The sequence below is a fragment of the Sinohyriopsis cumingii genome, chromosome 15 (genome assembly GCF_028554795.1).
Source record: "Sinohyriopsis cumingii isolate HCF-2022 chromosome 15, ASM2855479v2, whole genome shotgun sequence".
In the NCBI taxonomy this organism is placed as follows: domain Eukaryota; kingdom Metazoa; phylum Mollusca; class Bivalvia; order Unionida; family Unionidae; genus Sinohyriopsis; species Sinohyriopsis cumingii.
Window position 1 is genome coordinate 74,141,151 of NC_142975.1, and position 19,286 is coordinate 74,160,436.

General features: G+C 35.4%; 1 protein-coding gene across 1 annotated transcript in view; it reads left to right on the forward strand.

The window, feature by feature from the left end:
* LOC149782077 (GMP synthase [glutamine-hydrolyzing]-like) overlaps nt 1-19,286 on the forward strand; it is a 50,174-nt gene that overhangs the window by 4,681 nt on the left and 26,207 nt on the right. Inside the window, exons 3-9 of the mRNA XM_089933510.1 lie at nt 1,313-1,404; nt 2,556-2,670; nt 4,519-4,616; nt 8,618-8,721; nt 14,035-14,228; nt 14,973-15,138; nt 18,880-19,031. Of these exons, the coding sequence (XP_089789636.1) occupies nt 1,313-1,404; nt 2,556-2,670; nt 4,519-4,616; nt 8,618-8,721; nt 14,035-14,228; nt 14,973-15,138; nt 18,880-19,031 (921 nt within the window). The remainder of the gene's footprint in view (nt 1-1,312; nt 1,405-2,555; nt 2,671-4,518; nt 4,617-8,617; nt 8,722-14,034; nt 14,229-14,972; nt 15,139-18,879; nt 19,032-19,286) is intronic.

Sequence of the window (19,286 nt, forward strand, 5' to 3'; positions counted from 1 at the left end):
GGGAAAGGATATTGTCATTTCTGTATCAGCAGAAGAATGTGGCAGTGACGAAACAACAATGCTCAGCCTGCAAGAAACAACAAACTTCAATTTTTATATGGTTGGGTTTTTATAGTGCTTACTTCTCTCCAGTACTTCTCCAAGCCAAGTTCATTTTAAGGAGATAGTTTCAGATTTGGGCATGAGATTTATTCCCAAATTTCATATTTCATAGCCTTTTTTCAGTATTCAGAGAAAGCTTATGTTTCAGCATTTTGACAGGAACTGAACTTAAACATGTATCAACTTCTGTTTAATATTCCTCTGTAAATGTCTTGAGTGATGCAGGATCAATTCAACAAAATAAAAAATCAAAGGTCACCCAATTTTTATTAAAAGGTTTGAAAGACAACATGAACCACTTTTGATCCTACTTATAACACCTCATGAAACATGGGCTTTTGGCCTTCAACTCTACAGATTACAACAGTAACCTGAATCAATTAACAACTTTTGTACACATGTCAGTATTTGTAATCTGTTGACCAATGTTATGTGTCTGGTCTCTAGTAGGTTTGTTTCCACTGGTTATTGTAATGTGGGGTGGAACATGCACAGATATACTGATTATCTTGGCTTAAAAATAAGTAATTATTTATTTTTAAAAAGCAATAGATTGTAACTATAAAAAAGGTATGTACAGTGGACAGCCTTTAAAATGGTATTTTTGTCCTACCACAGGTAGAATCACATGCATGTTGATAGGTAATCAAACAAACACTGACATTGCAAAAGTTAATCCAGTCAAGTCATAATTTATTCCTTCTTCCTCTATTATAAACATGAAAGAAAATCTTGAAATAATCTAACCTTGATTCTGTCATGCCCACCTAAGCATGACATCTTTAACCTGTTGGCTCTGCCCAGTTCATCTTGATTTTGCATAGAGGGCTGATAGTAAATAGTAGTCCTGCAAATATCAGTCACTGGCGCATGCAGTCAGTATGTTATGGATAGCGTACACTCAGTAGGAAATTCTGCTAGAGGCGAATCAAGATTAATTGTGGCAGATTCTCGTTCCAGTCAGCCGTACATTATGACCACCATGGTAGCCACATTGAAAATCTTGCTATTGAACAGATGGTCCTATAGGCATCGGATTTTCACTTGAAAACTGTATTTAGTTGTCCTAAATGGTGCTGTTGAAGGGTGGCCATCCAGAAAATCTTATCACTGCTGTAAGCAATTAGTCATTGTGTCATTATTTTAGAAGTTGTATAGTTTAAATAAACCTCAGTATTTTGAAAATGATTTTTTTTTCTTCTATTTTCAGGTTATTGACAGAAGAGCAAGAGAGTTGAATGTTGAAACAGAAATCTTGCCTTTAGACACACCGGCATTTACTCTTAAAGAGAAAGGATATAAGTATGATCTATTAATTACTATGTTGGCACAATAACTTTCTATGTAGTCAGCAGATTTTCCCTTGAAAATAGTGACCTATAATCCTCCAGTAGAAAAGGGCACTACAGAATTGTATAATCCAGCTCTTGCTTCTGATCACCTTTAGCCAGTACATATTTTAAGCTTGTATTTTTTTCATAATTTTCACTTTCTCTGGACATTGTGTTTTTCAGCATAATAAAGTTTAGATTTACAGCATAATAAAGTTTAGATTTATTACTCAGTCATACATTTTTACAATTTTCTTTGTTAAGAAATGTGATCCATTAAATTATTTGGAAACTTATTACAGTTGCAGATATCAGTGACTTTAAGGTAATTATCCCCTGAAACAATAGCATAATCTCCTAAATTTGTATTGCCAAATATGTTTATTATATTTTAAATTAAAAAAAGGAGAATTCGATGTCAGTTTTTGTGCCACAGTATAATTAGTTGCCTCCTAAAACATGAAGAGTCTGTCTTAATAACTCAATTCATAAAGTTAGGAAACATTTTTTTTTATTATCCAATATGCTAAATATTTTAGGGACAGAATGACCAAAATAATAACATAATGAAGAGAACCTGTGTTGGAAACCTGCTGTGATTGTTACTGTTGTGTCCTTTGGAATGGTTTAAGGTTTGCAACTGGTCTTGTTAACCAGGTTATAAATGCACACCAGCTTCAATAGTGATTAACTTAATATGGGCTGCTATCTTACCAAGAAAGTCAAGTGTTCCAAAATGTGAACCATCAGCTGTACTGGACAAAGACTGGAAAAATGTAGATATAGTTTGACAAGATTTGATAATAATTTATATGTGTGATCATCCCTCAGAATCTACTATTTTTTCGCAAAGTGAATTGCCCTGTAACTCTTTTATTAATATTTTGCTTTACACTGTATTTAAGACTAGCTTTGGCATTGAGAGCTTCTGGGTGACTTGGATCTCAAACTAAATAAATGAGTAGACATGTACAATATTTTGGCTTTGCTTGGAACATGAAACTTGAAGAGAACAAAAAGTCTTTTGAAAGTGAGAAAAGTATCTGATGGTATTGTATTATGAATTTTATTAATCCATGAATACGCGGTTGCTGATTTTGATGTATATTTTTCACATTTCAGAGCAATTATTATTTCTGGAGGACCCAGTTCAGTTAATGATGAAGATGCCCCAAGATATGATCCAGATATTTTCCACTTGGGTATTCCTTTACTTGGCATTTGCTATGGTTTGCAGGTAAAACAAACAAAATGCTAACAAAATTTGTAATGATTGATATGATTGAAAGAAAAATGTTGAAAACTTTATTTATATACACAGTCGAACCTATGAGTGGTGGTGAAAAGGCCAAATGTGCCTTTGTACACAGGTGACTATGCATCATCACCTTTCAGACTTGGTCTTTGAACAAATACCATGCACTGAATTCCATTACTTTTGTTTTTGTTATTGTCATGATTATTATTATTATTATTGACTGCTCCAGTAGCCTAGTGGTTAGAGCATCCACCTTGGATGCAGGAGGTCACATGTTCAAACCCAAACTGAGTCATACCAAAGACTTATAAAAATGGTACTAGCAGCTGCCTTGCTTGATGCTCAGCCTTAAGAGGTTAGTGTTAGGACTGGTCGGCCTGGTGTCAGGATAATGTGACTAGGTGGTACATGATGCTGCATGTCTGCATTGCTATAAGTTGTCACAGCAGACATCTTAGCGACATGACTGATAAATTGTTAAAGCTACGTTAAAAATCCAAAACACACACATGCACACATACATTATTATTATCTTTTTTGTTATAAAGAGATTTAATTGTGTATATTCAGTAAGATCATGACATACATATATTTGTTGTTCTCTTCCTAAGTTAAGTTTCTAAACAAGATTAATACCCTGACCACTTTTATCCATCCTTTTAAATTAAATCATCAATGACTTTTAACAAATCACTGATCTTACTTTGTTTTGTGCACCATGACAAAATACTAATATGACTTAGTGACCCTAAGGGTTTCACTGATAAAGTATGACTAGAGGACAATGATCACAATATGATTGTGTTTTGGTTTTTTAATGTAACTTTTAAAATTTTTAGTCATATTGCTACGATGTCTGCAGTGTGGCAATTTATAGTGATGTCTAGCACTAGGGCATTATACCTCAGACATGTAGCATCATGTCTCACCCAGTCACATTATCCTGACACCAGGCCAACCATTCCTAACACTAAACTCATAATGCTGAGCACCTAGTGAGGCAGCTGTTAGTACCATTTTCATAAGTCTTTGGTATGAATTGGCCAAAGTTCTAACCAGCAGCCTCCCACATCCAAGGCAGATGCTCAAACCACTTAGGCCACCAGAGCAGTCGAGAACAAGATAAGATGATGTATGCCTTTATCTAGACATGATGTATGCCTTTATCTAGAAATTGCTTTCTGCAAGAAGCAAAGGTTTATTTTATGCCTTTATCTAGACATTGCTTTCTGCAAGAAGCAAAGGTTTATTTTATGCCTTTATCTAGACATTGCTTTCTGCAAGAAGCAAAGGTTTATTTTGCATAAACTGAGCAGTCACTAGGGGAAATTAGAATGGCTATTGCGACCAGGTATCTGAGTGTTGAAAATAAATAAATTGTATTTCTGTTTTAATTCATTTCTTGTGTTATTTTACTTATTTGCTAACAAATAATGAACATGAAGTTGTCAGATGGGATTAAGTTGGGAGGATCAAAGACAAATGACAGCTAGTTCAATTTTGGTAAGAAGAAATAATTCTTAAAAATTTAGGAGTCCTGTGAAAACCCCTTAAAATGCCCTTGAAAAACTACTCGCTGGGAAGTATGAGCCATGATTTAGTAACAAAACTATATTTGTGAAAGTTTTCATTGTAAATACCTTGGTGCAACATGGTTTTTATTTAGCTCATAAATTTTTTGTGTTGCAAATGTGATGAATGTATGAAATTCCTGAAAACCAAATTATGCTAAAATGTTGAGGTTTAAGGAAAGGATTGTTTTATATTTCTTTGTTACAGGTCATTTTCGTTTCTGATTTACAAATGAATCAAATCATTTTCTTTCAGATGCTGAACAAAGAATTCAAAGGCACTGTTGAGAAGAAAGACATAAGAGAGGATGGACAGTTTTACATTACCATTGATACAAAGTGTCCCCTGTTTAAGTACGATACTTTCTCTTTTTCTCACAAATGCAGGAAAACTTCAATAACTCAAACAGCAATCTATCAAATTTTTGAACATCATTAGAATGACACAATCAGTCCCAGTTCAATTTTTCTGACCTTGAAAAAGTGAAAACTGCCAACAACAAAGTTTTGATCTGCTTTGACTTTCATAGTTCTTTACCATATGTTGTGTAAACTGTTGTGAAATCAATACTTGCTAATAATATTCAGGTTTGTAACTTTTTAGTTTGCATGCATTGATGGCAGGAGGACCAATACTTTACCCTTGCTGTTTTAATCATTGGTTAGCAAATTTTACACCATGTTTATGTATGCTTATGTACATGGGGAGCTTTTTTGTCTTCAGTAACGAGCCAAAAGTTGTTGATAGTATAAAAAAAATGTTGTATTAGCTTAAGCCATTCTGAGTGCACTGAAGACGTGTGCCTGGCTGATATGTGAAGTCCAAGGTTACAGCTCACTGAAGATTTTGTTGGTTTTTTTTCCTGTAACAATTTCCAGCATAGTGTTATTTATAACTGATAAATATATATCAGTTGAAATGTACTAATGCTGTGGACACCATGGATTGTGTTAAACATGCTACTCTGTATTACACCATGGATTGTGTTAAACATGCTACTCTGTATTACACCATGGATTGTGTTAAACATGCTAATCTGTATCACACCATGGATTGTGTTAAACATGCTAATCTGTATTACAGTAAATTAGAAACATATGAAATGGCAAACATACAGTATTACCAATCCTACTGAATCCAAAAATAATATGTTGTGATGACAATATACATTAATATCACTAATGAATGTCATTTACCATGCCTTTGTATATTTTGTTATGGTGACTTGTTATCTTTTAATCAAGAATTTAATTATATACGTCTCTTCCTTGTTCTAATGCAGTAGTTGGGGTCCATTAACACAGACCTCATTATTTACTGAGCCGTGCTATGCTGAGAACCATAGCATAATATACAGAACTAAGGTATAGCAGGCACTATCAAAATTTGTTTTAAATAATGGTGTTTTGAAAGGAAATGAAGATTTAAAACTATATTTCACCTTGTTTTCTTCCAACCAATATTGTTATACATTGGTATTGCTTTGGTCATTGGGTTCATATTAGTACCACATATTATCTGGAATCAAATTATAATATAGGCGTGTTAATGTGGTTGATAGCTTTATATAGGTAGGTGCTATATAATCATATTTTTAACTGATTTTTGTTTCTTTGAATATGAGAAAATATTTTGGCTTTGATAATTTTTAGAACATTTGGCATTGCAAAAAATTGTTTTGCAGTTTGAAAAATCATTGATGTTTGTGGAGAAACTTTAAAATTTACATGCACTCATACTTGGAGGATTGCCATAAAAATTTTCACAGTTTTTCAGCCCATGGTTTATTAGTCCTAAGTGAAAAATGGTGCTGCTCGGACATCCTGAAAATCTTGTTATAGCTACTTCTTATAAATGGATAGTCATATCAACATGGCGTTATCACTTAAAGACTTCTTGTTATGTCAAGTTGGTCCTAGATGAAAGTGGGTGCCACACAGACTTCCTATGTGGCTCCTACAGTGGCCATAATGAAAAACTTGTTATCATGTAAGTATGGGATTTTCACTGAAAGACTTCTTATGATGTCTAGCTGGTTGTAAATGAAAATGATGCCAATCTGACTTACTGTGAGCACACCTGGAAAATCTTATCATCACAACTTCTTGATAAATGGTCATATCAACATTGTTTCTTTCATCAGAATACTTCTTATGATGTCTTGTTTAACCTAAATTAAAATGGTGATGGTCTGACATCCAATATAGCCACTGTTGTGACCATCTTGAAAATCATATTATTTCTACTCTGCCTAAATGGAAATGGTGTGCATCTGGTGTCCAATATGGCCACCATAACAACCATCTTTAAAATATTGTTATTGTTGCACACATCAGCATGGGGTTTTCACCAGAAGACTTCTTATAATGTTGTGTTGGTCCGAATTTACAGTATTATCTCTTCTTCACCCAAATGAATGTCTGTGTCATCGTGGATTTTTCACCAGTAGACTTCTTCACAATCATACATCTGTTATGGTTCCAGTAGATTTCTTCCTGATCATACATCTGTTATGGTTCCAGTAGACTTCTTTCCGGTCATACATCTGTTATGGTTCCAGTAGACTTCTTCCCGGTCATACATCTGTTATGGTTCCAGTAGACTTCTTCCTGATCATACATCTGTTATGGTTCCAGTAGACTTCTTCCCAATCGTACTTCTGTTATGGTTCCTGTAGACATCTTCCCAGTCATACACCTGTTATGGTTCCAGTAGACTTCTTCCCGATCATACATCTGTTACGGTTCCAATAGACTTCTTCCCAATCATACGTCTGTTACGGTTCCTGTAGACATCTTCCCATCATACATCTGTTATGGTTGTCCTGAAGACTCTACTGAAAATCTTGTTTTTACTACCTTATCTGACATGAGGTTTTTGTCAAAAGACTTCTAATGATGTCTACTTGGTCCTAATTGAAAATGATGCCAGTCTGACATCAGTTAATTTAAAAATCCTGTTATTCCTGTAAAATATCACAGATAGTTTCGACATTCAGCAGTTATTAGGTAGAAATGGTTTTGTCTTGAATTCCTGGAAATTCATTTCAGCCAGTAAAGCATCGGTCCCTTCAAGGGACTCTTATTTTGGATTATTTGGCCTTTAGATATACATTATTCATTAATAAATATTTATAGGTTATTGCATTTGTATGGGAAAATAGGAACGGGTTTTTTGGATGGAATACTGCATGACCTATTTTTCCATACAAATGCAGTAACCTTTTTATTATATACTCATTTTCTTATTCTACCTAAGGCTTAATTATATAAACAAAATACACAACAAGAAACAACATAAAGGAATGTATGCCTTATCCCAAACTAAATACACAAGCGCAGATTCATCATTACACAACAACAACATTATTACTGTGCACATAACTCTGCCCAGATAAATTTGAACTTGTCGCACGCCATACATAAGTTTCAAAAGAAAATGGCATTATTGTCTGCTTAAAATTGAAATTTGGAGTCATATAGTATGTGAATTGCAACAAGTTTTCCATTTGATCTGGAATGAATAGATTTTGGTATTTTTGTCGATTCTATGAAATTTCATGATTCTGGACTGGATTCATCTGTGCAAATTGTACATGAAGTACATAGGATTGAAGCAGCACAGGAGAAGCGTGTTTACATCAGCAAGTGTGTTTGTTCTGTCATCGACTATTTGAAATCATAATGTGGGGAAAATATGAAGTGTTTCAATTGCAATTATCAAAAAGACGCTGTTGAATTGAATGTTTATTTCATTTTGAGTGCAGTAAGGATGCTGTAATTGCACTTGGAATATAGTTGAAATTACAGATCAATTTCGAAATGTATTATCTAGCTTGAAAACTCATGACATGGCTCATGTAATTTGGATTTGCAGAACTTAGAAAGAACATTTTGAAGAAATTCAGAATGTAAAACTGTAAGTATATTTTTTGCCATTCTTATTACCAGCTAAAGGAGACAGTTTATGCCTTTATAACTTGCATGTTATTTGTGGGTACCAAGCAGTTTTATGAAATCCAGCATCTATTACCAAAATCTGAAACATTGTTATCAAATAAGTAAACGAGGAATGTAGCAAAGCAGCTGGTATGTGGCAGTCCACGAAACATCTGCTTTAGTTCATTCAGAAACAAATTTAATCAACCAAAACTTAAAACGTCTCCTACATGAGAGTACATGATTTGTTTACAAAGTAGTTCCTAATACACTATTGGGCATGATTCTTGCACGTGAGTGCAATATGAAGGTGTGCAGTATCGTAAAATACTGAACCATTCTGACAATGTAAAGTTAACGGAGAAAAAAATGAGCATATAATAAGGTGTACGTATAGCAATTTCTTCTTTCACCAGGAACCTGGATAAGGACCAAGAAGTACTGCTAACCCATGGTGACAGTATCAACCATGTTGCTGAGGGGTTCCAAACTATAGCCCAATCAGGAAAGCTTGTAGCTGGTAGGTATTAAGTCCTGAGGATTTGCCAGATCAACCCAGAATTCACAGTCTGGTTTGAGTTAATAAAAATAAACGCTAGTAAGATATATTTTCTTCCCCATTGTATCATCTCCATAGTGAGGTTGTAGGTTTTTCCACTTTCATTTAAGCTTTGTAGTTTTGCTTTAAGGCATCTGAACTTCGAATAGTGTCTATTAATAGAGTTGCAAACGACTTCATCCTGTACATAAAGGGTTATCAGGATTATCAACCCAGAAGGCCAGATTACTGTCCAGCAGGTAATCCACTTGGCCAAGGAGATGTACCTAGTACATTAATGGAGTTATAGACCATAAATGACTTTATCCCACATATCACGGTTTTATCAGGATGGTTTGCTCTTGATTGGGATCATCCGCTCTGAGTCAACAAACCAGGCAATACTTGATCCTGTACATGATTGGTTTATCAAGGGGATCAAAATTATGACTGAAAATTGCAAAAGAGCACTTTGACGCTTATTGCAAAACACTTCCAGATTGATACACTTGTTGGCATGTGCATCTATTCTGGATAGTGTTTCAGCATCCATTCACCATCAGCAGACCTTTGCCTTTGACCTAATGGTTAGAAATGTGTGAAAATCTGATTTGGACTTGCATTGTTTGAGAAGTGTTACATGGAATGACCTGACTCATGATGGGAATGTCTAGTATCCTAAAGTCAGAGGATTCTACAGAACACTGTATCTCACATACAGAAACTATTGTGATGTATCACACACACACACACACACACACACACACACACTTGATTAATGTCACAAAAACTTTTAACAGAAACTTAAACCCTGATTTCTAGTATTGGCACAGGAAGTGTGGTCATTACTATAAAAAAAAAATGATTCTAGTATTTCAGTGCAGAGTTCTCAATCAACTGGAAATAGGGGAAAAAGAAGAAAGAACAGGTTTGTTCCTGACTTGGAAAGGCCCTTTCATTACAGTATTGATCAGAGTCAAGAAAACTTGGAAAAATAATTAGCTGCAACTTGATCAAAGAAAACAAATGTTTCAGAGTTGTAATCAAACTGATCACGAGTTCTTACAAGAAGTTTTGGAGGTCTCAAGACTCTTAAGTTGGTTGAGATACATTTGCTGTATGGATCATTTGGGTGCTTGCCCTAAACATATTGTATTGTTAATAAAAGTGCCAAACAATCAGATTAATCATGTAGTTTGGTTACCTATCATCCTCTCTATATATTTATCTTTTTATGCAGAAAGCATGATGACCAGTCTAGTGTATTGGGAATGCATTGCTAAGCATTATTGGTAATAGTAACCATTGCCACTGCAAACTCACCTTTGCTGTGAATTATGCTATTAAACCTTGCTGAATGCTTAGAAATTTACTGTGTGCTGGAGCAGTTTTCCATACCAAATCCCATACTATGTGTGTCCTTAACAATGACTGCATTAAATATACGAGTTTGATTATATTGAAAACCAGCCATAAGTGGATTTTAAAACAAAATTCAGTTCTTCTGTGTACAAAGGTGTATAATTTTGAAGAGCTTTGTCAAAATTAAAACAACCCTTTTATGAGACTTTTTGCATTCCAGCGTATACTGTTACAGCAAATTTAGCATTTTTATTCTAACATGAAAATGAGTTTAAGTACAAATTTGTTTGAATTTCTTTAGTTATACAGGTTTGTAGTGATATATTCTGTGGTTTATTACATGGTCATGTGTCCAGATGTTATGGAGTCTCATAAATAGAAAGTTTTTATTTTTTAAGTGCAAATTTTCTTAGCCAAAATGTTTTAAATTCCTGTCAGATAGGGTCATAAGTCAACCTTGAAAAGTCAGCTTCCTTCTGGAAATTTAGTTTTAAAGAAGTGTGCAAACCTAATTAAGTGTCTGCTTTATCTTGACAATAAATGGGAGGGTATTCTATGCACTGACAATAAAGGAAAAGGTATTCTTTGCACTGTCAATAAATGGGAAGGTGTTCTATACACTGTCAATAAATGGGAAGGTATTCATAATTGTTCATTACGGCAGGGCTTGTGTTGTGTAAAATGCAGGAGAGGTGTGAACAGCACTCCTGATAGTGTTGAAGAGAATTTTTCACTCACTTAAAATATTTACATCTTCATCTTATATGGCACACAACATCATATAAAAAAATGGTGGAACCTGTAAACAAATCAGTATTTGTGAAATGCAACTGCTGTTATACCTGGGACCGAAATTGAGAAGTTCACTCAGAAAACATCTGGAAATCTTTGTTTTTAACAGTAAGATTTGGGAGAGCAAAGGATTGCTCTCTGTAATCAATTTAAGGAGCACGACGGCACATGAGAGAAATTGTGCTCTGCAAACACAAGGTCCAAGTGCAGGCTTCAGGATTGTTTATTATTGCTTCATGGTAACTCATTACAGGTTTCATGGGGGCCCTGAGTGGCTGAGTGGTCTAAAGTGCTCACCGTTCTGGATTACTGCCATCTCACCTCTGTCTGCATGGGTTCTAGTCCAAGGCTCGGCTAGCATGGGTACGTGGGAAAGCCTGCCAGTAGCTTCTCATGGGTCGGTGGATCTTCCCTGGGTTTTCCAGGGTTCTTCCTCCACCAGTTATACTGGCCGCCATGTATAACCTATCTTGTGCTGAAAATGGTGTTAAACCCTACAACAACAACAACAGGCTTCAGGATTGCCTTACATCCTTAGATCTTAAACAGATAAACGAAAAAGGATTATATAATTTAAGATATAAATTTATTTCCCTAAACACCAAGTCAAATGTGAAATAATTAAAAATAACTTACATTATGGTATGAATTCCTAGAATTTCCAAAACGTACTATCAATGTCAAGGTAATCTGGATATGCTTCAAAGTATTCAGTATGAAAGTTCTAATGTGCTTATGTGCTAGCACCATAGACTAAACACTTCTAATATCCAAAAGGTTTTACTTCTAGGTAAATTCCATGAAGTTAAATGCAGACCTGCCAACTCTTATAATTTTGCCATAAGTCTTACGAAAATTACCCTTAAAATATGGACTTAATGACATACTAGCAAAAACTACGGAAAAATGATGGTCGCCGAAAAATCCAGATAATTGGTTCATCCATGATTTATTTGGATCCGGGTTTCATCTTAGAATTAGTGAAATTAGTCAGGAAACCAGGCTAACTTTACAGCAGCACCCTGATGCTTTATACTGCACCTATTTATTCATGAGAAGAGTCTGCATGATCAAACTGTTGATTATAAAAAAATTTAAAATGGTGTCCAGAAAGTGATGCATGTTTAAGACAAAAGGGAAAACAAGCTTCTAGAAAAGTGTTCAGAAGAATAAAAAGGAATATTCGGATTCTTGTGAATAAAAAGCTGAAAAGGACACAATTACATTTATTGGACATTACATGCCAGTTTGAGTATGTCGCGTGGTGGGAGATATGATTGCCATTGTCATGTGAAATGGAAAAGAATTTGCAAGAATTATGTCAAGTTGAGAGAGAGCAACAAGCCATTGAGCTGCATATGGTTTGGAACTAGAGTTTGTGCAACTGTACTAGTGGTAAAAAAAAAAGTCTGTGTGTTCTTTACAAATTTTTCAGTTGAACATGTTGTTTATCATCAATGCGTCAAACTTTTGATTACGTTTTCCAGCTTTACAATAGCAGTTATTGATATTTTGTTACACCTTACAGAAAACTGGTCAAACTTATGGGGGAAAAATCAAATGCCTTACTGAGATGGTCTCATCAGGGTTGGCAGGTCTGCAGGCTTCATAATTGTTCATGACAGGCTTTATGATTGATCATTACAGGCTAAATAATTACAGGGTTCCTGATAAGATAGAATTATCTTTGTTTTGCTACCTCAGGAAATATTCTCAGCATTATGGTATGAGCAATTAAGAAAGAGAAATAGATCTCTGGACATGACAGAGGTGGAAAATCGTGCCGACTTGACTAGATACTCTAGTATTTCTGCAGATAGAAAGAAAGTTCATTCTTATCTTCCATTGAATCTTCATGTATATTACTTACCTGGTAAGGGAAGATATTAAACTGAACGAAGAAATAAAGAATCTTTGCATGAGTGCTGATTCCAATGAATTTATAACACAATCTAAAAAAAAATCAGTCTTTTTTTGAGCCTTTACTCCATTGGAGATGCAGAACTGCATTCCAGTTTCTGTTAAGGTACCAGTGTCTAACTCCTCCAAGATATCATTCCCTGTCTGTCTGTCTGTCTCTCTCTCCAAGTTAACAACCATCTTCCTCACCAACATTAGCCTCATCAGACACCTCAAAACCATGCCCACTATCCTCATCACCTTCCATATTGTGCAAGAAATTATCCTCGTCACCATAAATAAATGCCATATTTACTTCTTTGTTGCTAATGTATCATTCACGCTAGTAATTATTGGTCCATTGCATGTGGTATTGTGTCTAATATTTTTAGCATTTGCTGAATGTAGGGCATCTATTAAAAAACCCATTTACATCACTTAAATGGTCCATAGTTTTATGGCTAATGCATACAAAAGATGGTCTGTTGTGACCATGTCAATTTGACTGCTTCATTTCTTCTTTAAATACGTTACCTTAGGAGAACTATTACCTCGCAAATCCAGCTCTGCCAACCTATGTGGTGGCTGGGTAGAGTGATCTCCCCATAGGTATAAGAATTGGTGGCAAAGTCTAAGAACCTCCCAGTCACTACTTTTGCTAATGCCAAGAAGCATGCTCTTGTCATGAGTGGCCTCACAAAAGCTAGAATATGTAACTATGATTGCCTCATTTCAAACTAATGTAACACAGATGATATTTGTTGCTTCCACAAGGACAGAGTGAAGTAAAAACCACAAGGTAGATGAACGTGTTATACTGTCAGTGTACACTGGCAAGGTATACACCTATCAGGAAGTTAAGCACAAATCAGGTATCTGTGTCCTGTGTTCAAATGGTACAATACACCACATCCCTGTGATTTATTTTACATGCGAAATACTGTGTGTCAGTAATTGGTTCGCTGTTCAGATTCTTATAGTTGGAATTTTCATTCCACATACTTCCCATGTATATATAACATGTTGATTTATATATTTCAGGTTGATATTATTTTGGTTGCCTGAATGCTGTCCACATAAAACATTTATGTAGCCTTCTTTGTTAACATGCTGTCATTAATAAAAGGACAGGGTTGGAGGAGTATATGCCATCTGCCCCTTTCTCCCTTTTCAAGAACTTCTTCAGTAAGCATCTTTATGCTGCAGTTGCAATAGACTGATTCTCTGTCCCTTATTTCATAGGAATATCTAATGTAGAGAAGAAATTATATGGTGTCCAGTTTCACCCGGAAGTGGATCTGACAATCCATGGGAAGGAAATGATGAAAAACTTTCTGTTTGACATAGCTGGGTGCCATGGAACATTTACTATAAAGTCAAGAGAGACAGCTTGTATTCAGTACATAAAAGATACAGTGGGTGACCATAAAGTACTGGTAAGATTTTTTTCACCATTTGTGTCACTTTGTTTGAATATGGGTCAGACTGGTTAATTTGACATACATTACTCTGATCTCAAGATAACAGAAATAACAAATACATTTATGTGAGTGAATCATGGGCAGTTTGGCTTTATTGTTTTAAAACCTTCTTTGATGAAAGTCATTTTGTTCCTCTTTCTGTTTATAAACTGCAGCATAAATCTCAGTCATGTCTCATTTGACCTGGAAAAGTCCTTGAATCATTTGACTGCATTGCCTAGAAAACAAAACAAATTTCAAAAAAGTTGGTTTTATACTTTAAAAGTCCTTTAATTTGTAAAAAATTAAAGTAAAAAACCTAAACCCTCAAAAACTTGAATTGTCCAAAACAAATCTCTTGAATTTATTGGAGGATATATAATGTTAAAACTTAATAAAATATATCAGGGTTGTTCTATTTAACTAGACATATTACCCAGGAAGGATAGGTTTTGTACAAACATGTGCCAGGACACTCTGATAACACAGAGTTCATATGAAAATTCTCAATCACACACACACACACACACACACTGATGACATATAATAGCATCTGTCATAGCTTTGTATTTCACTCTCATTTTCAACTACTTTTTTTCTGAGCAGTGAAGTTAACTTCATGGTGTGGGTAAGCAGTAACTTCATTTAAATTGTTGACTCCCTTTCTGAATTTCATTTTTAATAAGGAAACCTTAATTTTTTTTTTCCATTTATTTTCAGATGTTGCTGAGTGGAGGTGTGGACTCCACAGTGTGTGCAGCATTGCTGCACAAGGCTTTGAAGGATGACCAAGTGATAGCCGTCCATATTGACAACGGCTTTATGAGGAAAAATGAAAGCAGGCATGTGGAGGAGTCACTGCAAAGGATGGGATTACAGGTGAAAGGTAAACAACAAAGTTGAATTTCCTTACGTTGGGGAAACATTTATCAGGTAGATTACTACATGTTGCTACATTTGATCTTATGTATTTTCAAACTTTTGGAACTTAAAACATCAACTCTTGATTCATACTGCTAAATTAAAGATGATCTTTTAAGTGTTTTATGTCATGAAAATTCTGGAGATGGACCAGATTTTAAAAAATACTGACAGTTGTACAGTTTTAAACTAACTTTAGCAAAGATGCGGAATATCAGAATGTTTTGGCTTGTATGTTTACTTCACTAAAGAAATCAGTGCCTAAAAAAAACATAAGTTCCACAGGAAGAAGCAATTAGTACAAGATAAGTTAAATTCCAGCAACGATATTGACCTTACAACCCATTTTTATGCCCCAGATGTGATTGCAGAAGGGGCCATATTGTTAGCTACTGTCCATCCATAAGACCGTATACCTGTCCTGAATCCATTTTCTATGATATTATGGAACTTTTGAAACTTGAGAGCCATAGAGTTTTATATTCTATGAAGGTGATAAGTGGATGATCTGATATGATTTTCAGGCCATTATAGCAATGTTTCAATCTTGTATCCAGTTTTTTTAAACTGTTTCACAAAAACCTTATTGGTACAATTAAGAACAAATTAAATTTAGTGTACATGTTTGTATCATATGTAGAGGGCTTGTTTTATTTCCATACCAGTATTGCAATTTTGAAAATTTGTGTAGTTTTGGACCTTTTAGGTCTGTAATGGAGGTATAGCAAATCTATTGTGAAATTTTTTTTAATGTTACTTGATGAGTTCAAATATCCAGAGATGCTAGCCATTCAGATTTTGCAGAATTAAAGTAAATTTATGTATTAAAAAAATCCACATCCAAATTAGATTGAAAGTCTGCAAAATTAACATTTTTGGTACAAAATTTTGAACAGGGGTTTTCTATGTATAAACTAGCAGAAAGAAAAATACTTTAACACCACTTTGTTCATGTGATAGACCCATATATATAATGTAGTTTCTGAATGCAGACAAAAGTATGTATATAATAGGAGACCAGTAAACTGGACTGGAAATAGGTTGAATAAATTGGTGGCAAAATTGAAGAAAAAAAGAAAGATGCATATATTTTGTGAGGAAAGCTAATGTTTATGGTTATTGTTTTGGCCAATAATGTTGAAGGAGTTCAGGATTCTAGAATTGGAGTAATTAATACACCATTTATTCTCATTGAGTATCAGCTGTTACTCAGTTCTTACTGTGTACAGGATGTAATAGGCTCATATGAAGATACAGTATGATTGTGTAGAGTTTGTTAATTTTTTAAATATTGTGTTATTACTCCCAGCTGGCTTCATTCCCAAACATTGATGCTTGGATTCTTGATATGCATTATTAAGGATTGGCATCTCTAGAGTGTCTTATGGAAAACACAGGTTGAGAGAGATGATGGTACCAGTCTTGTGGAAAGCTAAGGTTGAGAGAGATGAATGGTACCAGTCTTAAGGAAAATACAGGTTGATAGAGATGATAGTACCAGTCTTATGGAAAATACAGAGAAAGATGATGGTACCAGTCTTATGGAAAACACAGGTTGAAAGAGATGATGGTACCATTCTAATAGAAAACATAGGTTGAAAGAGATGGTGGTACCAGTCTTGTGGAAAGCTAAGGTGGAGAGAGATGATGGTACCAGTCTTAAGGAAAATACAGGTTGATAGAGATGATGGTACCAGTCTTATGGAAAATACAGGTTAAGGGAGATGATGATACCAGTCTTATGGAAAACACAGGTTGAGAGAGATGATGATACCAGCCTTATGGAATACATAGGTTGAGAGAGATGATGGTACCAGTCTTGTGGAAAGCTCAGATTGAGAGATGTTGGTACTAGTCTTATGGAAAACACAGGTTGAAATAGATGATGGTACCATTCTAATAGAAAACATAGGTTGAAAGAGATGATTCTACCAGTCTTGCGGAAAGCTAAAGTTGAGAGAGATGATGGTATCAGTCTTATGAAAAATACAGGTTGATAGAGATGATGATACCATTCTCATGGAAAACACAGGTCAAGAGTGATGATGGTACCAGTCTTGTGGAAAGCTAAGGTTGACAGAGATGATGGTACCAGTCGTATGGAAAACATATGTTGAGAGAGATGATGGTACCAGTCTTATGGAAAATACAGGTTGAGGGAGATGATGGTACCAGTCATATGGAAAACATAGGTTGAGAGAGATGATGGTACCAGTCGTATGGAAAACACAAGTTGAGAGAGATGATGGTACCAGTTTTATGGAAAACACAGGTTGAGAGAGATGATGGTACCAGTCTTATGGAAAACACAGGTTGAGAGAGATGATGGTACCAGTCTTATGGAAAACACAGGTTGAGAGAGATGATGGTACCAGTCGTATGGAAAACAGGTTGAAAGAGATGATGGTGCCATTCTAATAGAAAACATAGGTTGAAAGAGATGATTCTACCAGTCTTGCGGAAAGCTAAAGTTGAGAGAGATGATGGTATCAGTCTTATGAAAAATACAGGTTGATAGAGATGATGATACCATTCTCATGGAAAACACAGGTCAAGAGTGATGATGGTACCAGTCTTGTGGAAAGCTAAGGTTGACAGAGATGATGGTACCAGTCGTATGGAAAACATATGTTGAGAGAGATGATGGTACCAGTCTTATGGAAAATACAGGTTGAGGGAGATGATGGTACCAGTCATATGGAAAACATAGGTTGAGAGAGATGATGGTACCAGTCGTATGGAAAACACAAGTTGAGAGAGATGATGGTACCAGTTTTATGGAAAACACAGGTTGAGAGAGATGATGGTACCAGTCTTATGGAAAACACAGGTTGAGAGAGATGATGGTACCAGTCTTATGGAAAACACAGGTTGAGAGAGATGATGGTACCAGTCGTATGGAAAACAGGTTGAAAGAGATGATGGTGCCAGTCTTATGGCAAGCACAGGTTGAGAGAGATGATGGTACCAGTCTTATGGAAAACACAGGTTGAGAGAGATGATGGTACCAGTCATATGGAAAACATAGGTTGAGAGAGATGATGGTACCAGTCTTATGGAAAACACAGGTTAAGAGAGATGATGGTACCAGTCATATGGAAAACATAGGTTGAGAGAGATGATGGTACCAGTCGTATGGAAAACAGGTTGAAAGAGATGATGGTGCCAGTCTTGTGGCAAGCACAGGTAGAGAGAGATGATGGTACCAGTCTTATGGAAAACACAGGTTGAGAGAGATGATGGTACCAGTCATATGGAAAACATAGGTTGAGAGAGATGATGGTACCAGTCTTATGGAAAACATAGGTTGAGAGAGATGATGGTACCAGTCATATGGAAAACATAGGTTGAGAGAGATGATGGTACCAGTCGTATGGAAAACACAGGTTGAGAGAGCTGATGGTACAAGTTTGATGGAAAACATAGGTTGAAAGAGATGATGGTGCCAGTCTTGTGGAAAGCACAGGTTGAGAGAGATGATGGTACCAGTCTTATGGAAAATAATGGTTGGAAGAGGTGTTGGTATCAGTGTTAAAGCTGCTTTTGTTCAGCATGAACAGAAGATCACTTATTGATTGATTGCTCCAACTTTATATTTTATTAAGACAGTTCTTTTATCTCTAGCAAAGCTTATGCAGTATCAGATTGTTTATTTTTGCTAGAATTTTGTTTATAGATATTCATCACAAATATTTGTTTGTTTCAGTCATCAGTGCAGCTCATACATTTTACAATGGGAAAACATACATTCACATCAATGCCAGTGACCCAACTTCCAGAAAACGTAGAACTAATACCCTGAACACAACAAGCCTCCCAGAGGAGAAGAGAAATATTATTGGGGACATTTTTATGAAAGTAGGTGCATATACAATAAATTCATGAATTATTGTGAATACCAGTTATCTTGATTTCCCTGAAAACTACTTTTAGGTCACCTGACCATAATAGCAATCTTATAGTGTGGCCCAGCACCTGTCTTGAGTTGTCTGTCCATTAATCTTTGCTTGTTAACACACTCATGTCCATATTTCTGATCTGATTTCAATACAACTTGGAATATGTGTTGATATTAAAATCCAGACAAATTTGATAATGATTGAGATCCAAATG